The sequence below is a fragment of the Heloderma suspectum genome, chromosome 5, assembly GCF_057233095.1.
Source record: "Heloderma suspectum isolate Gila_16-S chromosome 5, 16-S_ref, whole genome shotgun sequence".
Lineage (NCBI taxonomy): Eukaryota > Metazoa > Chordata > Lepidosauria > Squamata > Helodermatidae > Heloderma > Heloderma suspectum.
In genome coordinates, this window is record NC_139462.1 from 91,400,722 (window position 1) to 91,424,923 (window position 24,202).

Here is a 24,202-nt window from a genome sequence, read left to right on the forward strand (position 1 = left end):
ACGTCATCATCGGTCGCCTGCCCCGAGCAGCTCCCTCGATTGGCGGGAAGAGCCGCTGGGGGCAATCCCAGGGCCTGATTGGCTGAGAGCCGGCCCTCCAATCCGGAGCGGAGGAGGCGCGGAGGAGGGTGGCGAGCCGCGCGGCCGAGAGAGTTGAAAGGTTACAGGGGCGCAGCGCGCGGCGATGACGTAATGGCTTTGTGCGCTGGGCGGCCGGGGGGCAGCAGGAGCAGCAGCTGCAGCTCGCCGCGCTTTCTCGCCGCCGCTCGCCGCGCTGGGGCTGCCTCCGCCGCCTCCGGGTCCCGGCTAGACCCGCCCTCTTCTTCCTTCCCGCGTGAGTAGCGGCCCCTCTTCCGGTAGGCGATGGCGGCGGGGCGCGCGGTGGCGGCGTTTCCGGGCGGGGGCCGGAGGGAAGCGAGGCGCAGCGCAGTTCGCAGGCCGGTGGCGGCTGCGGGCCCGAGCGCCGCTCTCCGTGGAGCGGAAGGGGCTGCAGAGGGAGAAGCCGCGAGCCCGGGCTGGTGCCCAGGATGTACTTCGGGGCGGGCTTCGCCTCCCTCACCTGTTGCTGCATTACTTGCACAGGAACACGCGCCGCTTGCTTCGCCCTTGCCTCAGGGACAGCAGAAGAGGCAGAGAAATGCCGGGCTCAGGGCTGGGCTTTTTGCGTGCCTCTGCAAGTACTTCAGAAATGACGCTTGCGATAGATACTGAATTCTTATGGCAGCAGATGCACGTGGCCGGGTTGTTATGGGCTGCCAGGGCAACTCTTGCACGATAGGTTTTGGTTTATATGTTCTTTTCTGTGTTGGGATTTTTTAGTTTGCTGCGTGCAGACTAGAGGGATGTCGAGCCGCTTTCACCCCAAGGGCTGAAGTCCATTTTGGAGAAGCTCTCTGGGGCCGCTCTCCAGTGGCTGATGGGGCCAAAGGCAAAAGGGGCAGGGGCAGTAATACCAGAATATTTTAGCTTAAAGCTCTTATTGCCAGTAACTAGGTCGTAAGAGAGGTATTTCAACCTTCTGGAATGGAAGAAAAAAACATGTGAAAGCTGGGAAACCACCAAATGATGGGCAGTCAGGAGAACTGGGCTGGGGGCAGGTGAACAGGAATCCAATATCTGGGGAATGGATTTGGGACCCCATGCGGGCCATATTTGGCCACGATCCCAAGGTTCAACACCCCTGCCTTAAAAGCTTAGGAGAGGTTACAAATTAGAATCACTGCACATAAGTTGGGGCTGAAAGAAACAAGCTTATATGCTGTGTATGTTATTGCTACTGTCTCTTTCTGTTTCTTTCTCACACACATTAATTTTCAGCGCAAATGTCAGTACTGAATTTGTAACAGGAGAGGGTATTGTCAATTATATAGCTATTGCTCCTGTGATTTTCCTTTTGCACGTGCCCTTTGGCAGCAGGGTGTTAAGCTATTATTTTTGTATCAATTCTCTGCGCATCTCTTGACCTTTTGACACAACTTAATTTTAGGAACATGTGAAGAGCCATACTAGATCAGATGAAGTGTCCATCTAGTCCAGCATTTTGTTCACACAGTGGCCAACCAGCTGCTCATGGGAAACCCACAAGCAGGACATGAGCACAAATTTTAGTTAGTGCTTGGTATGAGCAGCAGCCTTCATCAGTGTCAACCAGTTACATGAGCTTGTTTGAATTAATACATTTTAATGAATAAAGATTGTTTTACTAAATTAAATTGCAATTGTTTATGGTTGCCATCCTAAGCATGCATACTTGGAAGCAAGTCCCACTGAAATAAATGATTAAGCAAACGAAAGCTGCAATCCTGCGTATACATAGCTGGGCATAAATGCCATTGAACACAATGGGACTTGAAGTCAGCCAAAATTTATGAGATTATTCAGTACATATCCTTTGGTTTATACTGGAAGAATGATAATTGATCTTTAAAAAAGAGTCCTTTGCTTGATTGGAAAACAGTTTTGAAGTAGGCCTTTAGTAAAAGCCATACCTGTAAAACTTGGATTTTATTCTTTTAAAAGTTACATTCATTTCAAATCTGTTGGCATCCCATGTGCTGGGTTGGTACCCCATTGTTGCTGGTTTGTCTGCTGCGTTCAGAGAAGTAGAGTTTATAACTTTGAATTGGGTCTAATGTTATTAATATACCTACTGCATTCACTCCATTATGTAATTCTATGTAGCGTACATATCTATCAAGTCCCATTGAGTTCAATGAAACTTATTCCCTGGAAAGCTTATAGAATTTTAGCCTTTGGTAGACAGTTAACTAAGGGTGCAATCCTATGGCCACTAGATAGCAGCTAGATGGCCATAGGATTGGTCGGTTTCTAGGAACCAACCTTGGAGCCCATGTTCTGAGGTTGGTTCCCAGAGAACCACCTCCGCACTCCCTCCCCCGCCATCTTGTAGGCAGCACGGATTGTCCCCGTCCTTTGCCCTTGTAAGAGCAGCATGGAGCAGGGGGAAAGGGGGCGTTCCCGGGGGCAGGGTGGGGAGTTCGTAAGTGCCGATACGACACTTCCTATGTGTTGCCTGGCCTCCCCACCCCGCGCTCTGATGTCCTGCAGCTAGACAGCCAAAATCAGCTGTCTAGCCATGAATGCAGGGTGGTTTGAGCGCGGAGGAGAGGATCCCCCTCTGTGCTCCACCTGCCGTGCATTGGTCGCCTCCGCGTTCAGAGGTGGCCATCTATCCACATAGGTTTGCTCCCTAAGTTAGCTTATTATATTTATGTATCACTTCACACAGCTAAAAGGAGTCACAATTGAAGAAATTTACAAAGAAATGATAAAAATATAACCACCAAATACAATAACATATTCATTGCGATCGTACAGATTTTTAAAAGTATCCATCTAGCAACTGAACAAACAATTGATGGCTCTGCCTTAGATGTCCCTTTGCCTTCTGATGATTTGTAAATCAGCACACTGATTTTGGAAGGTTTAACGTGTAATCTAGCTTCCTTGGTTTTGTGTCTGTAAACAAGACTAACAAATCCACCATGTTAAAAATCCTTTGGTGGTTGTTGGCTTTTTTTTTATGGTTTTCAATAGTTTTATGAATTTCTAATAACTTTTCCTTTTTTGGTTTGTCTCTTTAGGTATATAACTAAAACCTATTTTATGAAACTGACCCTTTGCCAAGTATACCTCTTTGATGCCTGGTATCTGAAACCTCCCAACTATGCCAGCAGCTACAGTAGATCACAGCCAAAGAATTTGTGAAGTTTGGGCTTGCAACCTGGATGAAGAGATGAAGAAAATTCGTCAAGTTATACGGAAGTTTAACTATGTTGCCATGGTATGATGTCGCAATATTTATGATCTTTCTTTAGGCTGGAGCTAGTCTTTAAACATTATTTTGAAGGGGAAGATGTTAAGGAATAACAGAAGATCACAGCCTCAGATATTGCATTGGAAACAAGCCTCAAATAATCGCTAAGGACTGATGCTTACGTTACCTTTACAGCAGGTGTGCAGAGCCTCTTTCGGCCCAAGGACCAAATTCCATTCTGGAGTAACTCTTGGTGCCACATTCCAGTGGTGCTAGGGTCAAAGGCAAAGGGGGCGGAGCCAAATGCTAGCTCTTGCTGCCAGTAACACAGCTTCAGGAGAGACATTTCATCCTTTTAGAATTGGAGGGGAAGGGGGAAGCCAGGAAAGCACCAAACAGTTGGTGGTGGGGCCAAAGGAAGAGGTGTGGCTTTTTGAGGGATTGGATTTGGATCCTAGGACCTGAGATTCTGCACCCTGCTGTACAGCCGAGTTGCTGGTTGTGTTTGGGTGTTGTGCTATACTTACAACATTTGAAATGGAGAGACCATGTGGGACGGGGGATGACGTAGTTTACATCCCATGCTAGCACCACATCTGGAGGCTGGTGTGGGAAATAACTGTGCCGTCTACCCATCCCACATATTCTCCCCATCAGACAGAAATTTTTCATCTACTCATAACACTTGAAATTGGGCTCACTGAGGGAAATAGTTGGCAGTAGATCCATGACAGATAAAAGATAATGCTTCTTCATAAGGTGCATAACTAACTTGTGGAATTCACTGTTGCAGGGTGTGGTGATGGGCACTAGCTTAGATAAAAGTGGATCAGACAAATTTATGGGAGATTGTCCTATCAATGGCTATCATGCAACCCCTTCTCCCCCAATCTTCAGAGGCAACAGACCACAGAATACCAGATTCTGGGGACAGACAGAGGGTGGCAGGACTATTGCTTTCATACTCTGTTTGTGGGCTTCGTAGATACATGTGGCTTGTCACTAGCTGAAGCAGAATATTTATTATTTCTGTGTTTATATAGCTGCCTTGTAACAGAAGTTTCCTGGGCAACTCACAAATGAATACAACATTAAAATACAGTATAAAACAATGAAAACTATTAAAATTAAAAACACAGAATTTTAAACTGAGAGGCTCAAGTATAAGTATAATTTAAAAGGCCTGGGTGAATACTGGACAAAATGGCCATTTGGTCTGATCTAGCAGAGCTGTTGGTAGGATATGTGATGCCAAATCCCGTCACCTTTTTAAAGTTTAGAAACTTAACCTTCCAGATGCAGCTGGCTGTCCCCAGACATCTGGTTTGATCTAGTTTTAGGGGCATGCAACTGGGGTGGCAGAAGCAGACTTCCTCGCCCCCTCCAGCCTGAAAATGCTATATAGAGAATGTTGGGGGCTCTATTGGATGGGGTAGGCTGTGGTACAGGGGGAAGTTTCTGTATAGCGTTTTCAGGGGGCTGAAGGAGTGCCATGGGGAGGAGGATTGGGTAAGTTTGCTTTTACTACACCACTTGCACATGCATAGAACTAGATCCAACCTCCTAGTCTCATCTTAGTTTCACTGCTATAAAATATTATTGATATCATCTAAGCATTTGCTGAAAAGGTACCACGGTCAACCTGGGAAAGTGCACTAGAGCATTATTATCTTAATTGACTTGACTTATTTGCTGGTACATCATCAGTTGTTCCTGACTGAATTGTTTTGGTGAGTTAAAAGGTTAAAAAAAATTGCTTTTCCTTCTTACTACCTAATGACCTAGAGCTACCTATTTTTGAATTTTCCTAATATGCCTTTTCTACACCAGCACAGTAAAATTTGGATTGGATTTATATTTGTATGGGTATGCATTTTATTAGCTCTATGTTCATGCAAAAACACTCTGTATCTTACTAGTTAATTGTGTGATGCCAAAGGTGGCTAGGAGCAGGTGTTTGTGAGGAAGTTCTTGCACCAGTGCAGTAACTCAGAACAGTGTATGGTGCATCAGCACCATGTTGTAAAGCCTTGCATGAGTCAGATGTGAGGAAAACTGGGACATGCGAGGGAGGGACAAGATCCTAACTGTTAACACGACTACCCTTTTCCACCTTGTGCCACTGCCAATTTATACATTGTTGCAACCACCAGAAATTACCAGTAATTACAAATCATTTAAGCCAAATACTCCAGTTCATAATCCAAATAGACTGCTTTGCACTGCTTTTTGGGGGCAGGCACAGGGACTGGGGTTAACTATAAAACTAGCATTTGCTCTCTCACCTGATGCTTGATGTCAGGAAGACATTCCAGGCTCTATGAAGGATCTAACCCCAAAATACTCTTCTCCTTCATAGTAATTTATATTTTGCCTTTGCTATTTGTGCTTAATTTTTCAGGACACAGAGTTTCCAGGTGTAGTTGCACGGCCTATTGGAGAGTTCAGAAGCAACGCGGACTATCAGTACCAACTACTCCGCTGTAATGTAGACCTACTAAAGATAATTCAGTTGGGGCTGACGTTCATGAATGAGCAAGGCGAATACCCTCCAGGAACTTCAACGTGGCAATTTAATTTTAAATTTAATTTAACGTAAGTTCTAGAATTTGACTTTGTATGCGTTTTTAACTTTTAGAATAATAAGGGTTAATTTTAAAATCTTGAATGTTTGATGTCAATAGTTCTAGTTTGTTTTTCTCGACTTTTGCACCACCTGTAGAAAGAGTATTAAATGTTGTTTATATAAATTTAATATATTTTGTTCAGGCTTTCAATCACATTTAACTGTCTTCATTATTACTAGTATTTAAAAAAATGTACTGAAGTGGTCGTAGTGTAATATATATACAAGTACTTACATTGTAAACTGGTGTAATTTCATTGGGTTTTGTCAGGTGAAGCGTGAATGTAAAGATGCTCACACAAGGAGACTTCTCTACCCCCAGCAGCCCCCATTGTCCTTCAAAAAGCCACTCCTGATGGTCAGGGCAGCCTCCAGATGGCATGGAATGGTGTGTATGGGGCTGGAGAAAGGGGGAAATTGGCTGAAATGGGTGCTTCTGCCCTATTTTGGCTGACTCCTCATTCTGCTGTGGCCTCCTGCGCTCTTCATCCTGTATGCTTTGAGGCTCCCTGGGCCCTCAGGTGTGGGTTTTTGAAGGGTCTAGGGGGGCTGCAGTGGGGAGGACGACGTGGGAAAACCTCTTGCTTGAGTGACCTGAAGCTCATGCTTCTCTTGATAAAACTCACTGATATTAGCAGAGTTTAGCTTAAAATAGTGAACAGATATCTGTTAAGTATGACCAGGGACTGGGAACTGAGAAGAAAAGCCACTTCTCAGGAATGAGTATTTAATGTATGCTAGACAGCTATTGTTACCCAGATCTGTTCTTCTGTAGTTGCTGCTATTCCAGGAAAACAAAAGGGGGTAACTACTGAAGGAGTTCCTCCTCTGAAGCAGCAGAACAGAAGGCAACAGCTACTGCTGCTTCAGTGGACAGTCTAGAACAGGCATCAGAGGCAGGCGACAGACTGTGGGTGATAGTTTTGTCCCTTACCTATCGTGATATGCAGAACATAGAATTGGGCTTCTTGATTCATTGGAAACACATATATTTGACTAAAATGTAGCTTTGTTCTAAGTGGCTTGGATCAGGGTACCAACTTACATCAGTCTTTTTCTATAGGTATAGTAATTTAAAAACCTAAATTTGGTGGTAGGTTTTTCTGTATAAAATTATAAACTATGTACAACTTAAGTGAACTAAAGAATTATAAGGGACCTTGCAAACTGAGCAGTGTTATGAAAACAACGATTATAGTAGAAGCTTCTGGGCCAGTGTGCTTAGGTTGATGCCCCAGCCCCAAGCATGTTTTAAGTTTGTAGCCAGATATCCCAATGCAGTGCATTGCAGAGCTGGAAAAGGTGCAGAAAAGGGCAACCAAAAGTGTCAAAGCTGCAGAATTTGCTATGGCAAGATGTAGTGATGGCTACCAACTTTGAGAGCTTTAAAAGTGGAATTAGCGAAATTCATGAAGGATAAAGATTATCAATGGCTACTAGTCACAAAGGCTGTATATTACGTCCATTTTTGGGCTGTATGCTGGTTGCTGGGAACACGAGTGGGAGGGTGCTGTTGCACTCATGTCCTGCTTGTGAGTTTCTCATAGGTATCTGTTTGGCTGCTGTGCGAACAAAATGCTAGACTAGATAGACCTTTGGTTTGATCCAGCATGGCTGCTCTTATGTTTACTCAGAATTAAGTTCCACTGAGTTCATTGTGTGCATAGAAACATATAATCAGCTAGCCCTCTTCCAGGTTGTAACTGAAGTGTTACGTTGAATGCTCAGGTATGAATTGATCTTTCAGTGATAAAAGAAAGTTAACGATGTGTGTGTCAGTGATGCAGGTTGTTGAGCCGAGAGATAAAACTTGGTCCAGAACTGGGAGACACTGAAATCTTGTTGATTTCAGTGGTACATTGCCCCTAGGAAGCAAGTAGAGTATTGTGTAAGAAAGATTTTTCCTTAATCAACAGCATGTTTTGAGCAACTATTCCAAAGATAAAGTCTTGACTATGTTTAACAGTTAACTTAGGCAGCAATCCTATATACATTTATTTAGGAGTAAGTCCCATGGAACTCTGTGGGGCTTGCTTCTGAGTAGGCATGCGTAGGAGTAAGCGGTAAATTTAAGAATTCTCACAATTCTTTCTGCATTGATGAATTTTTTAAATGTGCAGTTTGTGCTGGAATTTGGTTCGAAACTTTACCTCAATAATTCTATATTTTAAGTGAGGTTGTTTTTCATATTGTTTCCCCTAGAGAGGACATGTATGCCCAGGATTCTATAGAGCTACTAACAACATCTGGAATCCAGTTCAAAAAACATGAGGAAGAAGGAATTGAGACTCAGTACTTTGCTGAACTTCTTATGACGTCAGGTGTAGTGCTATGCGAAGGAGTCAAGTGGCTTTCGTTTCATAGGTAAATGCAGCATATACCCTATCACTTGAGTTGTTGAATTTCTAAATTTTTCCTGAAACTATAAGACGGAACAATTGCCCCTGCTAATTAAGCTGGAACATCAGAGCTGGATGAGTTCTGGATGTAGCAATGTGATTTTGTTGTAAAGGCCTTGTTGCTTTAAAGTTATCTCAAGTTTACTCTTTGGCTCCAGTTGGAAACAATTAAATTGTTGTCATAAATGAGGCACTAAAGTGTCAGCCTTGTAGAGAGGGAGCACTGTATTTTTCTATTTTGCTTTGACAGTATCCCAGGTCAGAGGAAGGAACAGCCACATATCTCTGCCCTTTGTGTACGCTTAGCAGGTAAATGGAAACTGGAATTAGTTGATTAACATCGTTGGAAAGTCCAAATTCAGTACAGCTCTGAAGACTCTTTGATAATGCTGGTAGGGAAAACATGAACCTTCTATCTTAATTGTAATGCCAAATATTAGAAGAATTAAACTTTTAATTTGGTTGCTGCATGGATTATTTTCTTTTCTGGTTCCAGTATATTAGTCCTTTGGCTTCCCTCACTCCCCACAGGAGAAGGTGGTTGAAATACACTTTCAAAGGATTTGGATTTTGATCTAGATATCTGTGTAAGCACTCTCTAATGATTTGAATAAGTTGCATCAGCTGGAGAATGTTTTTTGTTGAGCTTTCTATGGCATACTGGACCTGCTGCTGCTGTGGATTACTCCATAAAGTGTGTTAACTGTTCTGAAAGAGCACCTCCCTCTTCTGTCGGGTTGTTGTGTGGAAAGTTTCTTACTGAAGCTTAGCTTTGGCTTGCCTACATATTGGAGAGTTTTCTGAGGAAAGTTTGCTAGCAAAGGTATCTGCCTTAAAATCATCTTGTTCAAGATTACCCAGTGCTGATGGGCATGATCTGTCAGTGTTTATGCACAGGTTCCATGCGTTTCAGCAGGCTTGAGTGGTCCAGTCACCCAGCCTTTTGAAATGAAAAGGGTTTGTAGCAGCTGTTCTAGGTAGGTTGTACCTGTGGTGTTTAAGAACATGTTATGTTCCCTTGCTGGAGGTATTAAAAACATGTTCGTTTAGGCAGAGGCCATTAGTTGAACTAAAATTCTGCTTTACGTGAGCAGAATAAATTATTAGACCACATTTTACAATTATGATTATTTAGCTCTAGCAGCTAGTGGAGAAATGTTAATGTTTGGAGTTTAGATACTGCTGTAGTAATACCAGAAATCTTCACATAATTTAAAAACCTTTAAAATTACAGGACCCTCTTTCCAGGCTGTTTCTCCCCCATTGAAAGTCTGATCAGTTTTTGTTGCTGTCATACAAAATCTTGTGATAAGGAAGGAATTGGGTCAGTTTATGTTTTGCTGCTACTGTTGCAGTGTTATATGAAAAAACATCTTTCAATAGATGGTTTTCTGTGAATGGGGATTAATTTATAGAGATGATGAAAGGCAGCATTGCTTGTAAAACATTGACAAGCAGGGAATAAAAAAACTCTAAGATGGGATGGCTGTCTTAAATGTAGGAAGCAGGCTTTAGATATAGCAAGTAACTCTGAGAAGGCTCCACATTGAATTATTCACTAATCCTGTATCCATCCGTGTATTTGTTGAATTGATTGTCACTGCACTCTAGCATTTAGAATGATGTTAGCAATCCATATTGGAAGCTTCAGATATATAGGCCAAGATTTATCTGTGTAGGTTAATTTGGTGAAGATATTAGCAGCAGTTTTTTAGTAATTCAGAGTTGTGTTTTACTGAGCTACACCATGCATGTTTAATCGGGCCTATTTCTATATTCACATAACCCTGTAGAATCATATAATTTTAGAGTTGGAAGGGACCTTGGAGGGTTATTATTTCAGTGGCAGAGAAACAGACTGAACATTATAAAGAACCTATTTTACTATGCAGTATTTTAATATTTGGAATGAATGCAATCCTAATGGGCCCATCATAATCACTTGAGATTTGACTCTATTATGCAGGTTTTGATGTTTCGAGGACAGTCAGCAGTTTTATTGTTTGGGAAAATGTAAATCTCATAGAGCATAAAATCTAAAATCAGCCTTCCCCGGCATGATGCCCTCCGAATGTTTTAGAGTTCAACTCCCATCGTCCATAATCAGCCATGTCGGCTGGGGCTGATATGAATTGTAGTCCAAAACATCTGAAGTCACCAGGTTGGGGAAGGCTGATTTATATGTTGGAAATAAATTATGTGCATATAATGAAATAAGCAATAAGATACAAGATTCTTGCCTGTGCATTTCAGGTGAGAGTGCTTTTGTACAGTAATGAAGTGACTTGAAACAGGATTGGTTTTGTGCAACTTTTTCCTGAATATGGAAACTCAGAATTTGTTCTGAATGTATTATACTTTGATGCCAGTAGAAAGCATCAGAATGGTACAGGTATAGAACAGTTTAAAGATATATGTACACCAGAGCCTGCCAGATTGAATATTGCAATTAAGGACAACTGTACAAAAGTTTTGAGAAAGTATAGCTACACTTTTGTCAGATGTTCTTTTGTCAAACCATAGATGTACATTTATGCATATGTGGTTGTGTAATGTAGAAGATTTTTGGAAGGGTGTAGTAAATGTCAACAGAGAAATAACAGGAGAAGTTCTTATGTTAGTTCTGCGAGTAATTCTTCTAACAGCACAATTGTATGCAAGTTTATTCAAAAGTAAATCCCACTGGATTCAGTGGAGCTTACTCCTACAGACATGTATGCAGGCTTCGGCTGCGGTTCTCTGTATACCTACTTTGGACCAGGTCCCATTTATGCTAGTGGAACTTACTCCCAAATAAACATGAATAGGATTGGGCTGAACATGCTTTATGAAACCGAGTACAAAGCTAGGAATAATGGGATCTGTTAATAGTTGTTGAAATGATTTGGAAAATGCAAGGGTAACAAGAAACTATGGTTAACAATTCCCGAAGGGATAGAGGAATGACTTGGGAAAATGTGGAATGTAACGATGAGCAAATTAACAGCTATTATCATATGGGGAGAAAGGCAGTTATATCTGAATTTTTAGAGCGCTGAGAAATTGCTCGCAACTACTGTAATGCAGCTAAGCCTCAAGAAAATAAATGTTCCTAAACTGTAACAGAAGACAAATCGACCATTATATAGACTATAAACAGAGGCTTCATCCTGTAAAAATGTTATTTATTGGTTATTACTATGGACATAAAATAGTTTACTATATAATCTTAAATAGGTAAAATTTACAAAAAGGTATTGGTGAAATATCATAATGGAATTAGGTTTAAAATTTCATTTTAATAAGAATTAATATATATTTGGGCTGAATATTTTCTGTATGTTAAAATTATTAACAAACATTCCACTTAACTATACACTTTTACAACAAACCCCCAAACAGTGTGTGTGCGTGCACATGTGTGTGTTATAAATACTGTGGCAAGAAAAGATCAAACATTTCTAGTAGCAAAACATCTTTAATTGAATTACTGGAAGGAATAACTATAGATGTGACCTCTAGATACCTTATTCTTTTCTGTTGTTTTGGGCCATGATCAATGCTCAGAATGCTGGTGCAGTTTGTAAAATACAACTTCAAAGCTCAGTAAAACAACAACAAATAAAAAATATAGCGGAGAGAGCTTTAAAAACTAGATTTAGATTATTCTTTAGAATGAGCAAAGTTAATGCAACTGTCCTTTCATATTTCTCACTGGTTTCTAGGACTGATTAGAGATGTAAAATTTCTGGAAATTTTGAAGCCATGGAAAAAACATGGTGTTTTTCCCACTGAAAGAAATTTTGGAAAAAATGAAAAATAAGCAATACTTATTTTTAAAACATGCTTTACAGATCTAAAGTCTCTTTATTGCTTTAGGACAGCCTTTCCAAACCTGGTACCCTCCAGATAGTGTAGACTTCAGCTCCCGTCAGCCTCAGGCAGGATGGCCGTTGTAGTCCAAAACATCTGTAGGGCACCAGGTTGAAGAAGGCTATTTTACAAACATAAGGCAGCCTTTATGTTCAGTGCCTTAAGAGAAACAGCCAAAGTTAACTACTGTATTATCATGTCCACAATTTCACCACCATTAAATGCACCTTTGGTATATTTTCTTTTAAGAGGAGAATTATAGTGAATCCCTTAAACAAGGATATGTCAGTGGAAACTCATGTCATAAGCTGTATCTTATCTAGGTCAGATGGTTACATTTTTAAAAATCTTGTCTAAGCAGCTGTTCATAATCAGTCTAAGTGGAGAGACATGTAAGTAAAATTGCCATGTTGGGAAGGAATGGCTAAAATAGATCTAATGTCCTCACTTTTCAGTAATGGCTTGCTCATAAAACTGAGTAACTCTCTTCCTTCAAACTGTTCTACAGTGCATGCATATTAGTTTTAAGGATGTGATTTAAGAAATGCAGATACACACGTTATGGATCTGTAAAATGTCCTTGGCCAGGATGCCAAGAGCCATGTATGTGTGCATGCCCAACCTTTTCAGTGTACATACTGGAGATCTCAGAATTTCCCATTCCTATGGCAGCTTCTTGTGCTACATTGAAGGTGTGGACTTCGGGGGAGTTGTTTTTGGGATTCGGAGGGGACTGCAGTGGTAAGACTTGGAAGCTCTACAATATGGGTAGATTTTTGTCTAAACCTCTTTGGATCCTCCCTTTGTTGTGGGCCAGCTACTGACTTCCTTTAGTTAACAGGAAATGCATTGTATATAAAGATATGCAAAAAGCATATAGCTGTTTGTGGCAGTTTTAGCTCCTGCCAGTTTAAAACAAAAACAAAACACCTGGAGAGGTATGCTCTGGAATGGCAAGTCTTCCTCTGTATATATAACTTTGTTCAGCGGACTTTGTTGTGAATCAAATTTTCAAATGCTACCAAGCGTTATTTATGGCCATTCGAAGTACATACTACACATTGGCTTAAAATGGGCTTTTGACAATTGTTACTTTGAATGTGGGGGTCTGAACCTATATTCTATGGAATAAAATATGCATTATATGTGTCATTTGACAAGCTAGCTTGTAATTTTCAAGCCTGGTTTGGAGGGTGGGCAAGTGCAAATTATAGTTTGCCAGTTCAGAGCAGGAACTAATTAAGTGCACAAGCCTCAGATTTCTTCCAAGCCTGTTCTTTTGTTAAACTAGGGTTTTGGCCTTGCACCTAAGTCACATGGGAAAAATCCTTAAAAATCTATCCAGATCAGAGGTCTATGAAGCACGTGGGTTTTCAATTTATTATTATTTCACAAATTTATATACAGCTTCCCAACATAATTATCAAAACTGTGAACATAATAACTTCAGCACTATAATATAACCATAAAATACAACAATTAAATAATCATTTTACAAATCAACAATAAAATTATTGTTATAGTGTGTGTGTGTGTGTGTGTGTGTGTATATATATATATATACACACACACACATACACTATATATTAAAATATATATATATATTAATATATAAAATTATAACCAAATGAGCAAGAGGCTCACATAAGTGATTTTGCGAGAATTGTAACACATCCACTTTGTTGGAAGAAATGCGTATGGAAAGAAGGGATCTGGAAATGCTTCTTGGGCTTGCAATCTCTTTAAAAAGAAGATCTTTTGGAATGATTACCTGCCTAATCTTAGGTGGTTTTGTTTTGTTTCCATTTATGGTTACCTTGCAGTGGCTATGACTTTGGATATCTGATCAAGATATTGACGAATTCCAATTTACCTGAAGAAGAACTGGACTTCTTTGAGATACTGAGATTGTTTTTCCCTGTCATTTATGATGTGAAGTACCTTATGAAGAGTTGCAAAAATCTCAAGGTAAATGGTCTAATGCTTTCTGCACAGATTAATCAGCATTTTTTGGAGTAAGTGTTTCTTTTCTTGATGAAGAATGTACAAGTAAGTAAGCTTCGTCTGGTCTTCTGCCTTTATGGCATCAACTATAAACCATGGCAGCTAGAACTAGTTCTCAGAGAAATTTATGCACTGAGAGATTCTCACTGAAAACTAGATGTCCAGGAGAAGGATGTTAGTGTAGCCTTAGTTAATGTAGTCTATTTGTTATTGGAAAAATAATTAATGGAAGTTTAAAACAGGTAGGACCATGCAAATAGATATGTGAGGCCCTGTCATGACGGAATAGGAATCCCATTTGGGTGTCTGTGTGTTTTCTCAGACAAGTGGGAGATGTACAACTCAGGCTTGTGCCAGTGGCTCCCATGAGCAACTCACAGTGCTGTGTAACAAGCTGCTTTTGAAACCTGGGGTTGTATCCCATGCTAGTCCTACTTAAAGTAGATTCACTGAATGAATGGGAGTAGTCGTGACTAACTTAAGTTCCAGCCACTTTGAGTCTACCCTAAGTAGAACTAACATTGGATACAAGCCTAGGCTTCAAAGGCAGTTTGCTTTACTCTGCATGGACTTCAGGTGGCAAAAGTCTGGCTGTGTGCACATGCCCTTTGTCTCCTCTGATTGTGATCAAAGTACGCAGTCCACCGAGAGGTTCCTGTTTTCCAAGCCTGAGCTAGGGAAGATGCAGTGGTGCAAGTCTGAGGCTAGTTCATGCAGGAGCTTTAAAGAGAGTGATGAGAAGCCTTTGACTGTAGCAGCTGTTCTGACAGCTGCTACAGCCACTAGATGAGAGCCTCCTTGTAGCATGCTCCTACCCAGCCTTTCTCATCCTGGTGCCCTCCAGATGTTTTGGGCTTCAATTCCTATCATCCCCAGCAGACATGACCAGTGGTCAGGCATGTTGGGAGTTGTAGTCCAAAACACCTGGAGGGCACCAGGTTGGGGAAGGGTGCTCTTAATGTTGCTGCCTTGCTAGCTGCCTTACCACTGGGTAGCAGCAGACGGGAAGAAATAACTTGCAGCAAACTGTAGCAGCTTTTGGTTCCTTCATTGTAGTAGGAAGAAGCTGGGTACGTCTAGAAGGTGAGCAGGTGGCACCACTGAGAGAGGCCTGGGAAGGGGCTCTCCGTGGGTGGCTGTAGCAGTTGTTAGCACCGATAGGTACTACAGTCACCTGGAAGCTTCTCACCATGTAGCACGTCTGCTCAGTGCTCCTGTGTGAACTGGGCTCAGTTTCTTACAGCATAGTGAGGTTAAATAGCCATGTACTTCATGAAACAGCAAATTAACTGCATACTGAGCATGTCAAGAAATAGAGGATGGGTGTTTTTCTCTGCTCAGAAGCCAGTTGGGCTACTAACTGGCTTGTTCTGTTAGGCATATCATTTGGAGACGCATGTTGGACTGGAGGACAAATGTACGCTGGAAATGGAGGCATGAAAGGAAGAACAGCAAAGTGGATTATTACTCCTCCTGTGGTGTTAACAGACATAAGGAAAGCCTCCTTCAAAACAGACTGGTACTGAAGTGGCCGACCTGAGGCAAGGGATAGCTTAGCATTATGAAGAAAAGCACATGGGTTTTTGTAAGCAAAGAAGCCAAAGACAAACTGGATGCTGATCTGCAATGCGGCTAAATTCGTGTTGAATAAGGGTAACTGGTCACCCCTGATAATCTTGCTGAGTCAGTGATTTAAATGATTAAGGCCATTTGCCCCTATAGTAAAACTTAATTGCTTGCATGCAATTAATATTTTTTCAAGAAAAGGATGCAGATGCTGAAAATTCTGGTAATAATGCTGAAGGCTTTGGGGGTGGGCTAGGGTGAGATTTCTTGTCTTACTGTTGAATTAATCTCCTAAAGAAATGCTCATTGAATGGAGTTGTCTTTGAGAAAAAGCTGACTGGACAGATAAGAGTAGCAATTTTTCCAATTTTGCATGACTGGAATGTTACCTCACCGTTTGAACTACATAGAATTCTTTGGCCATGCAACTTGATTTCCATGTTCATCCTTACTAATGACGTTTAAAGTGAATGTTGTTTCAAATACAGTTTTCATAATGGGAGATGGGATTCTTCCTGGCTATACATGTATAAACCTCTATAACTGATCAACCAAATGCTGTTTGTTCTGATTACTTGCTGGAAAATAAATCAATACTTGATTATTGGAATCAATTGCATTATCTCCTGTCATTCTTTAAAATTCTGGTGGAACAGACAACTTGAGGGCAATTTTGTTGCAGGATTAGTAGCATATTTCAACAAAGGCCAACACTCCCATGGTTTGGATTTTAAAACTTCAGAGGTCTGAAGGTATTTTTGCAGCTTCTTTTGAATCTTCCTGAAAGACCACTACTAAGACAAATTGGGTGACATTGGGGTGCATCCTGCTTTGATGTCTTCTCCCTCCCACCCCAAATTCTGTGTTCACCTTCCTTTGACAAAGGACTGTCTTTTGGCTTATCCTTAACCTTTGTGGTGGAGCTAGGTGAAAGGTGTATATGGCGAGTGAAGGTGTGTTTAAAAGCAAGGGCAAGATTACATAGAACCAGGGACCGGAGCCTGGTCTTTCCAGGGCACCAAAGTGTTCTGACTGGACTGGTCTATGGTCATATCCATGAATTGCAAAATACATTGAAGTGATTGTTACATTATTGCTATTTTGCTGGCCGTATTCATTTTCTCACACACCCTTTTTGTTTTCCATCTGTTACTACAGTGAGATTCTTTTGCAGTGTGGTGTAGTGGCGAGAGTGTTGGACTAGGAGCTGGGAGATCCGGGTTCTAGTCCCCACTCAGCCATGGAAGCTCACTGGGTGACTTTAGGCCAGTCACAGACTCTCAGCCCAACCTACCTCACAGGGTTGTTGTGAGGATAAAATGGAGAGGAGGAGGACGGTGCAAGCTGCCTTGGGTTCCTTGCAAGAGGAAAAAAGGCAGGATATAAGTGCAATTAATAATAGTAATAATAGCCTGGTACCCATCACATGTGTTGGTCCACAACCCCACGACTCCCATCGAACATGGGCAGTATTGTAATCCGACACATCTGGGGATCACCACATTGGGGGCGGCTGTTCAATGTCATGTCCTCACCTTTCCCCCCCTATATCTCTTGCCCTAAATGCCAACTTATTTATCATTATACCTAGCTCCCCCCCCCCCCCACAAAATGGAGTTGCTCGAAGTGACTCCTTGAAATCTGCACTGGTATTTTTTTCTTAGCTAGTACAAATTTGAGGCAGCCCTTAAAAGAACCTTTAGTCAACAGCTACCCTTGGATTTTCTTATTAACACAATCATTCATAGTAAGAGAAACCTACATGAACTGAGCTACATTTTGGGGAGCTCTTCAAATTCACCAGGGAGATGGCTAGGCTAAATGTAATCTCATAAGCATGAGATCAAAAGTATCTACCAGTCTTGCCAAGAGTGAATTTTCTTCATATTTAAGTACAAATCTATTATTGGATAGTGGGCTACATGATCTCTGATGTGACACAGCCCTACAGTCATACATCAAAAAGGTATTGAGGAAAGTGTGTGCGCGCGTGTGTGTTAACCTTCGTTATACTCCGTGATTTTCTAGTCTTTTTCTGTGTGCAACCAGGCTTCAATATCGTTAAAGAGTCATAACTCATTTTGAGATGGGGTTTGACTGCATTGGCTCATATATTTGGCATATACTGAGTAGTGCTCAAGCCAGTATGGCTTGAAGAAAGCACTATGTATTCTAATCTACTATGGTATCCTTTAGAAAAATGAGTGAGGTTTCTAATGTCTTTGGACTCCTTGATGCATTTACTGTATTAAATATACTTCCTATTTATGGGTCCTATATTAATGGAATGATAATGCAGCAATATTTCCTGAATTTGTAAGTGTTGCAGTCTGAATATTAAAAAGCCAAATCTTAAGTGGGGAAGTGGCATCTTCTGTTTCAGATAACTTTTTAAGGGCCGCACATGCATCCCGCTAAAGCAATTGTATAGGTCTGAATTTTGTTTAAATTTCCTGGTTCTGTTGTCACCCCTGTGAGTGTGTGCTGCATTTCCAGCCCTGAAAATACTGCCAGTGTCATGATTAGGTAGGCCACTTAAAGGCCTCTGTGAAGGCACAGTACTTGCATGATATAAACTGGGTCGTCTCGAATTGGCTGCTGTAGTGGCAGCTGGTAAGCTGGTGACCGTTCACTTGGGCTAGTGGCCTTGATGATGCAGCACTACAGCTCCCCCCACCCTGCCAAAGCCTGCAATGGGAAAAATTAAAGGAATGTTTGAACTGCCTAGCAGTCCTCAATATAGGCGTGGGTGAGGTAGCACTTTAAAGATTTGCTGTGTTTGGTTTGGTTTCTGTGGCTTGAATTGTAAAAAAAATGCAAATAAATAGGTGTGCTGAAAGCCATTACTTTTACCATTTGCTAAGACTTGAAAGAACATGTAGCTTCAGCTAAGATTATGGTTGAAGAAAAAGCATGGCTTTTCAATTGCATACTCACTGTGCATTTGTCCTCTCAAACTGTAATAAACAAATGGCGTGGAGAGGTGGAAGCTAATTCTTTAGCTGTTGCTCCATTACCTGATGTCGTCAAATCTTCTGACGGTGCTGCGATACTCTCTTTCAGGGTGGATTGCAAGAAGTTGCTGAGCAGTTAGAGTTAGAGAGAATAGGGCCACAGCATCAAGCAGGATCTGACTCTCTACTAACAGGCATGGCCTTCTTCAAAATGAGAGAGGTAGGTGTGAATTCTTTTTTCTGTATGCAGCCTTTGGATGAAAGTAATCTGTCGTTTAAATTGTCACTGGGATTGTGCCCTGTGAAGCTAACCCTGGAGTTAGATTTTCCAAAGTGTACGGTAGTCCCCTCTGTGGAGGCAGGAGTAGTTGCCAAGTGTGCAAGTTATCCTCTAGAACCTGTCCTCAGTGCCAGCTTGTTTATGTTTTTGACCAAAAGACAGATTACAGCCCCTCCGCCCAGTCCCAATAAATGCGATAGGGGCACTACTATGCCCTTTCATGGGTAAACTGAACATACGGAAATGTAAGAAAACTGTGTGGATCCAACATTTGTTTTAAATGGAGTTGAGTCAGTAACGTCTTTTACATGACAAAACATACTCCACTACTCAGCTTTCTGTTTGTTCCTATAGTGTGCAGTGTTCAGCCATCGAAAATATTTGTACACTTTCATTATTTATTAACATTTAGTAGCCCCTTTTCCAGCACTTTTCTTTCCCTTGAGTGCTCTGGTGCTGTACACTGTTTTCTCAGATCATGGGTCAGGGGAGAAGCACCATCTTCTGCAGGTTACCATCTTCTGTCATGATATGGTGGCGCCTGCCCATGCAGCTACCATCTTGGAGAATCATAGAATCATAGAATAGCAGGGTTGGAAGGGGCCTACAAGGCCATCGAGTCCAACCCCCTGCTCAACGCAGGAATCCAAGTCAGAGCATCCCTGACAAATGGCTGTCCAGCCTCGTCTTAAAGGCCTCCAGTGTGGGAGAGCCCACCACCTCCCCAGGTAATTGGTTCCATTGCCGTATTGCTCTGACACTCAGGAAGTTTTTCCTGATGTTCAGCCGGAATCTGGCTTCCTGTAAGAAGTGGAGCTTTTCAGTAGAGAGGTCTGAGTAGGCTCAGTTGCTATCTGGCTTCTCCTGAGGGACTAACTGAAGCATCTTACTTGGAGTAGCCAGGGGTTCACCTTGAATTTTATATCTGGTGAAGGAATGATGGAAATGTGGGTGGTTGCCAATGTCCTGCTAAATTTATGTTAATTCAGAAGAAATTGAGGAGAGCATTTAGGAGGGGACAGGATGTGTCCATAATTTTCTTCATGTCTTCCTTAAAAACTGGGTAGCAGCATAGTGATCCCTGGATAGGCAATGGATGTGAGAAACTGGTGTCTGGAGTCAGTTCAGGAGTGGGTGGGTGTTAATAAGTTGAAACTAGAAGAATCTAGTATTAGTCAAGAGCACCTACTGGTGATCTTGGTGAGATTATTCAACCTGTTTTGAATGGGGCTACACTCCCCTTGAAGGAACAGGTACATAGCACTTTTGTGGGAGGAGTGTAATCATTGATCCATTGCTATCCCTGGATGTTCAGGTGGTGGCAGTTGCTAGGATTGCGTTCTATGAGTTTTGGCTAAAATGCCAGCTGTGACCTTCCATAGAGTAGGAGGACATGGCTTCAATCACCCATGCCTCAGTTTCCTCCAGACCGAAGTATTGCAATGCACTGTACTTTGGGCTGCCATTAAAGATAGGATGGATGCTTTAATTGGTTTAGAATGCCGTTGCCAGAATTTGTCTGGCACTCACAGGTTAAAGTATATAACTCTGATCTTATGACAGCTCCTTTGGTTTCCAAGCTCAATTCAAAGTACTGTGTCTAATCTTTAAAATCCTAAACAGCTTAGTACCTGGTTACCTTAGGGACCATTTGCACCCATACAGGCCTGCCTGGGAATTACAATCATTGTCAGAGGCCTTGTTCTTGGAGCCATCTCTTGGATTTGGCAAGTGAGCACAATTGTGCAGCACCGCAACTTTTTGTGGCAGTGCTGCAACTCTGGAGTGCTCTCCCAATTAAAATTAGTCAGCCCCCACTTTGTGTCTTTCACCAGAAATTGAAGACATTCATTTTGATTGGATATATAACACTGATGACAATAGTTTTATTGTCATCACCTTTAATCTCTTAATAACTCTTACCCTTGTTGCTGCTGGGGTTTTGTTTTATGTTTTAAGTATTGGTTGTATTATGTTAATTGTTTTTAAAAATGGGTTGTTGCGTTTGTAATTTTTACTGATTTATATTATGGCTTATGTTTATGCTTGTACGACACTCTGGGTGCTTTAGAAGAGCAGGACTTAAATCATGTGGGAGTAGGTATTTTATTTATGATTTGATTTTCATCTGTAAAATAGGTCACATAAGGGTGCTTTCTTTACTGTTTGCCTTCAAAGAAAGGCCAATAACGACTTCTGTTTTAAATTTTCTTCAGATGTTCTTTGAAGATCACATTGATGACGCCAAGTACTGTGGTCACTTGTATGGTCTTGGTTCTGGTTCATCTTATGTACAGAATGGGACAGGAAATGCATATGAAGAAGAAGCCAACAAGCAATCATGACATGAAATAGGAAGCCACTTTTTCTGAGCTCCACATGCTTGTACATAGGTTTTATCTCTGGTTGAATTCCTTGGACAATAAGGCGTTCTTTTCCTCTCTTTATCAGACACGTTTTTCCTGCCTTCATATGTACTAAACTTGACTGTTCCTATCCTGGTTCTTTGATCTTGATGTGTAGGCATTTCTGGGTTAAATGTGGCCTTGTACCTTGCCCGTCTGTAAGCACATGTAGGAGCAGTGTGGCAGATAGAAGAGGAAAGCTAAAATGATAATGAAATTTCTGGTAAACTTTAATTGGTCTTAGTATTGGTTTATTATCTTCCCCACGCTCTTTCTCCAAACTGAACTAGGCACTGATTGTAACCAGTTTCCCCATTTGTTTATCCCTTCCAGTGTACAGGAGTTTTAGCTATTCAAGATTGTGGACCATCACATTTGCACTTTAGAAGAGTGACTCTGAGTCAGATCCTCTGTTTTATCTGAAGTTCTGGTTTTTCTTCCCTGATCTAGACAAAATATTCATCTGCCAACTTAGCAGCCATGGGGTTGTTGTCCCTCCCACCCCGTCCCGTTTCAGATCCATTGAACGAAACCACACTCACTGCATAACCTTTGTTCAAAACTACTGAAATCTAAGCAGTTGCTCTTGTCTCTAAACTGGTGTTTGGTCTTCCAAGTGTGTCCTGTACACACTAGCTTGTAGTTGGCTTGCCAGTTTAACACTGCTCTGTGATGGAAATAACTAGGTGGAGCTACGAAGAATCTCTCCTATGTACGCTCCACTGAGAGGCTCTTGCATGGCACCTAATCTGTGCTCCTCTTCAGTTCTCAGTGGGGTGAATTTAGGAGAAATTCCTTGTGAATTGCCTTGTGTCTGAAAACAAGCTTTACAGCCTTTAGGAAAGTTTGTGTCCTTTTTTTTTTTTTGCTTTCGTGTCTGCAAGCGCAATAATTGAAAGGATGGAAACTGCAGTTAGATTAACAGCACACACTAATTGTGGATCCATGTCCTTATTCCTATTTCAGCAAGCTATGCCCTAAAATACTTTCTATTTTAAAACCTTATTTATTGACTACTTGAATAGATGAACACAACTCAACTTAAGGATGAGATCCAAAGATCTGAAGCCAATTTGATATTGAGCTAAATGGAAAAGGAAGATAGATGTGTCCTTTTTTTTTTTTTTTTGGAGCTGCTGCAAAAAAATGTTTGTTGTAAAACAACAAATCCATTTGTACCTAATAAAGTTACCTGAGGCTTGTAAGGCTAGCTTATTTTTTTAGTCTGTCTTAGCAAAATATTTTATAAATGCATTGTTTTATTAAAGGACCACAAAGTACTTTCCTAACTATGCAGAGCATGCTCATACAAACCAGTTGTGCAGGAAGACTTTAATTGGTATTGAATAGCTAAACCCTAACCTGAAATGATGGAGTGCCTGTGGCAGCATTTTGTGTGTGCCATATACACTGAAAATCGATTGGAGTAAACCTTAACAATGTTCAGCAAGTTGATCTGTTTACCATGTACTTTAAACTGTTTTCCTTTTTTTTCCCCTCATTAAGTTACAATGATGTAACTGGGTGGTCCTTTTTAAAGAAAAATAACAAAGACATTTGCATAAGAGGGTATTTGTTTTTAAAGCTTTTGTAAATAAAGGCTTAAAAATGTTTTCTTATATATCAACAGACTTGTGGTTTTGTTTTGAAACCTCTACTGATATGTCTGTGTACCCAGCAAATCCCTTGTATATTTCTTACTTACAAAGACATGTTTTAGACTACTGGGGGATTTTTTTGTCCCTGGCATAGTCTGCTGTTTGTAGTTAGGCTGTTCCAAATACCTTCACCATTGTAGCTTTATACTTTCAATCTGCAGTTGAGCATGTTAAGCAAATCCACAAGCTTTTTCCTGAAATCAATCACTTTAATAGGGTGGCTGCCCATACTTAAGAACCAATTCTGCTGCATGTGTAGCTCAGCAATAAACATTGGTGTGGAAAGGGCCATGAAGTCCATTACCTCTGCAGTGGCAAGGATGCCCTAGTCCTATGCTATGTTTTGACAGGCTCACCCTATTTTGTAGTACTGATTTGTCCTAATAGAAGGGATATCTGTTGAGAGTGAGCTGAGATGTCTGCAAGTATGTATAAGGAGTCTGAGTGTAAGAGATTGTACTTAATATGCAAGCAGAGATGTTTGGAGGCCAACTTCTTTTTTGTGAGCACTGATAAGGTCTTTTTAGAGAGGTATATCCCACCCATGTGCTGCTACTGGTGGTTTGTGATATGGCAGACAAGAAATCTGACCAGCAGTAGGTCTACATTACAAATGTATTAGCTTTGTTGTCAGAGTTCTTGTGAATGGGAACTTTGGTTATTTTAATTTACCGTGTGGTGGTAGTGGGCAGCATTTGTAATCAGTCATTCTCGGCACCATCGCAGCTTAAATAATTGCAGGAAGGTGACTTGGCTAAGGATTGCACATGGGGTCTATACACATTAGTACATGTTAAAAGGGAAGGGCCAACCAGCGTGTATTCTCCTTGCAGTGTCCCCCTCGCCGCTGAAATGTGCTGCTTGTGTCCACACTTTTTTTTTTTTTTAAAGCTCACCAATCATCTATGAACTCAGCCACCTGATCTGCACCATGTGGGCTTAGTTTTGTTTCAAGGTGACAGCCATGAGTGCTTTCTTTGTATTTTGGCTGGCTTTCCCTTTAACACTTTAAGAAATAATGGGATTTGGTTGCGGACAAGTTTTTAAGCATGAAAGATGAGGTGCACTGGTGTCTGGATTGTACCACTTCAGATTACAAGTGGGAGCCCAGGTGATGGAATGCTCCCCGTCCCCCCAACAAACACAAATCCCACACATGGAAAATGAGCATGCTTGGGAGA

General features: G+C 41.3%; 1 protein-coding gene across 5 annotated transcripts; it reads left to right on the forward strand.

Annotated features, from left to right (window-relative positions):
- The first annotated feature begins 183 nt into the window (after window positions 1-183).
- On the forward strand, window positions 184-22,988 carry CNOT7 (CCR4-NOT transcription complex subunit 7). Of its 5 annotated transcripts, XM_084856685.1 has the most exons (9): window positions 184-334; window positions 3,105-3,304; window positions 5,679-5,872; window positions 8,106-8,267; window positions 8,553-8,631; window positions 10,269-10,315; window positions 13,978-14,122; window positions 18,788-18,898; window positions 21,175-22,988. In XM_084856685.1, the coding sequence occupies exons 2-9, from the start codon at window positions 3,188-3,190 to the stop codon at window positions 21,301-21,303; spliced, it is 984 nt and encodes a 327-aa protein (XP_084712811.1). In that variant the 5' UTR covers window positions 184-334; window positions 3,105-3,187; the 3' UTR covers window positions 21,304-22,988. The 5 variants fall into 5 exon arrangements, with proteins under 5 accessions (XP_084712811.1, XP_084712808.1, XP_084712807.1 ...); XM_084856682.1 differs by lacking the exons at window positions 8,553-8,631; window positions 10,269-10,315 and having other exon boundaries at window positions 184-356; XM_084856681.1 differs by lacking the exons at window positions 8,553-8,631; window positions 10,269-10,315.
- Window positions 22,989-24,202: the final 1,214 nt, after the last annotated feature.

What these genes read in the sequence shown, in the direction of transcription:
- CNOT7 (XM_084856685.1), top strand. Translation starts at nt 3,188, where the DNA reads ATGCCAGCAGCTACAGTAGATCACAGCCAAAGAATTTGTGAAGTTTGG. An exon ending in AAGTGGCTTTCGTTTCATAG is followed by an intron (nt 8,268 to 8,552) that starts GTAAATGCAGCA and finishes TTGCTTTGACAG; the next exon opens with TATCCCAGGTCAGAGGAAGG. An exon ending in GTAAATGGAAACTGGAATTA is followed by an intron (nt 8,632 to 10,268) that starts GTTGATTAACAT and finishes TCTATTATGCAG; the next exon opens with GTTTTGATGTTTCGAGGACA.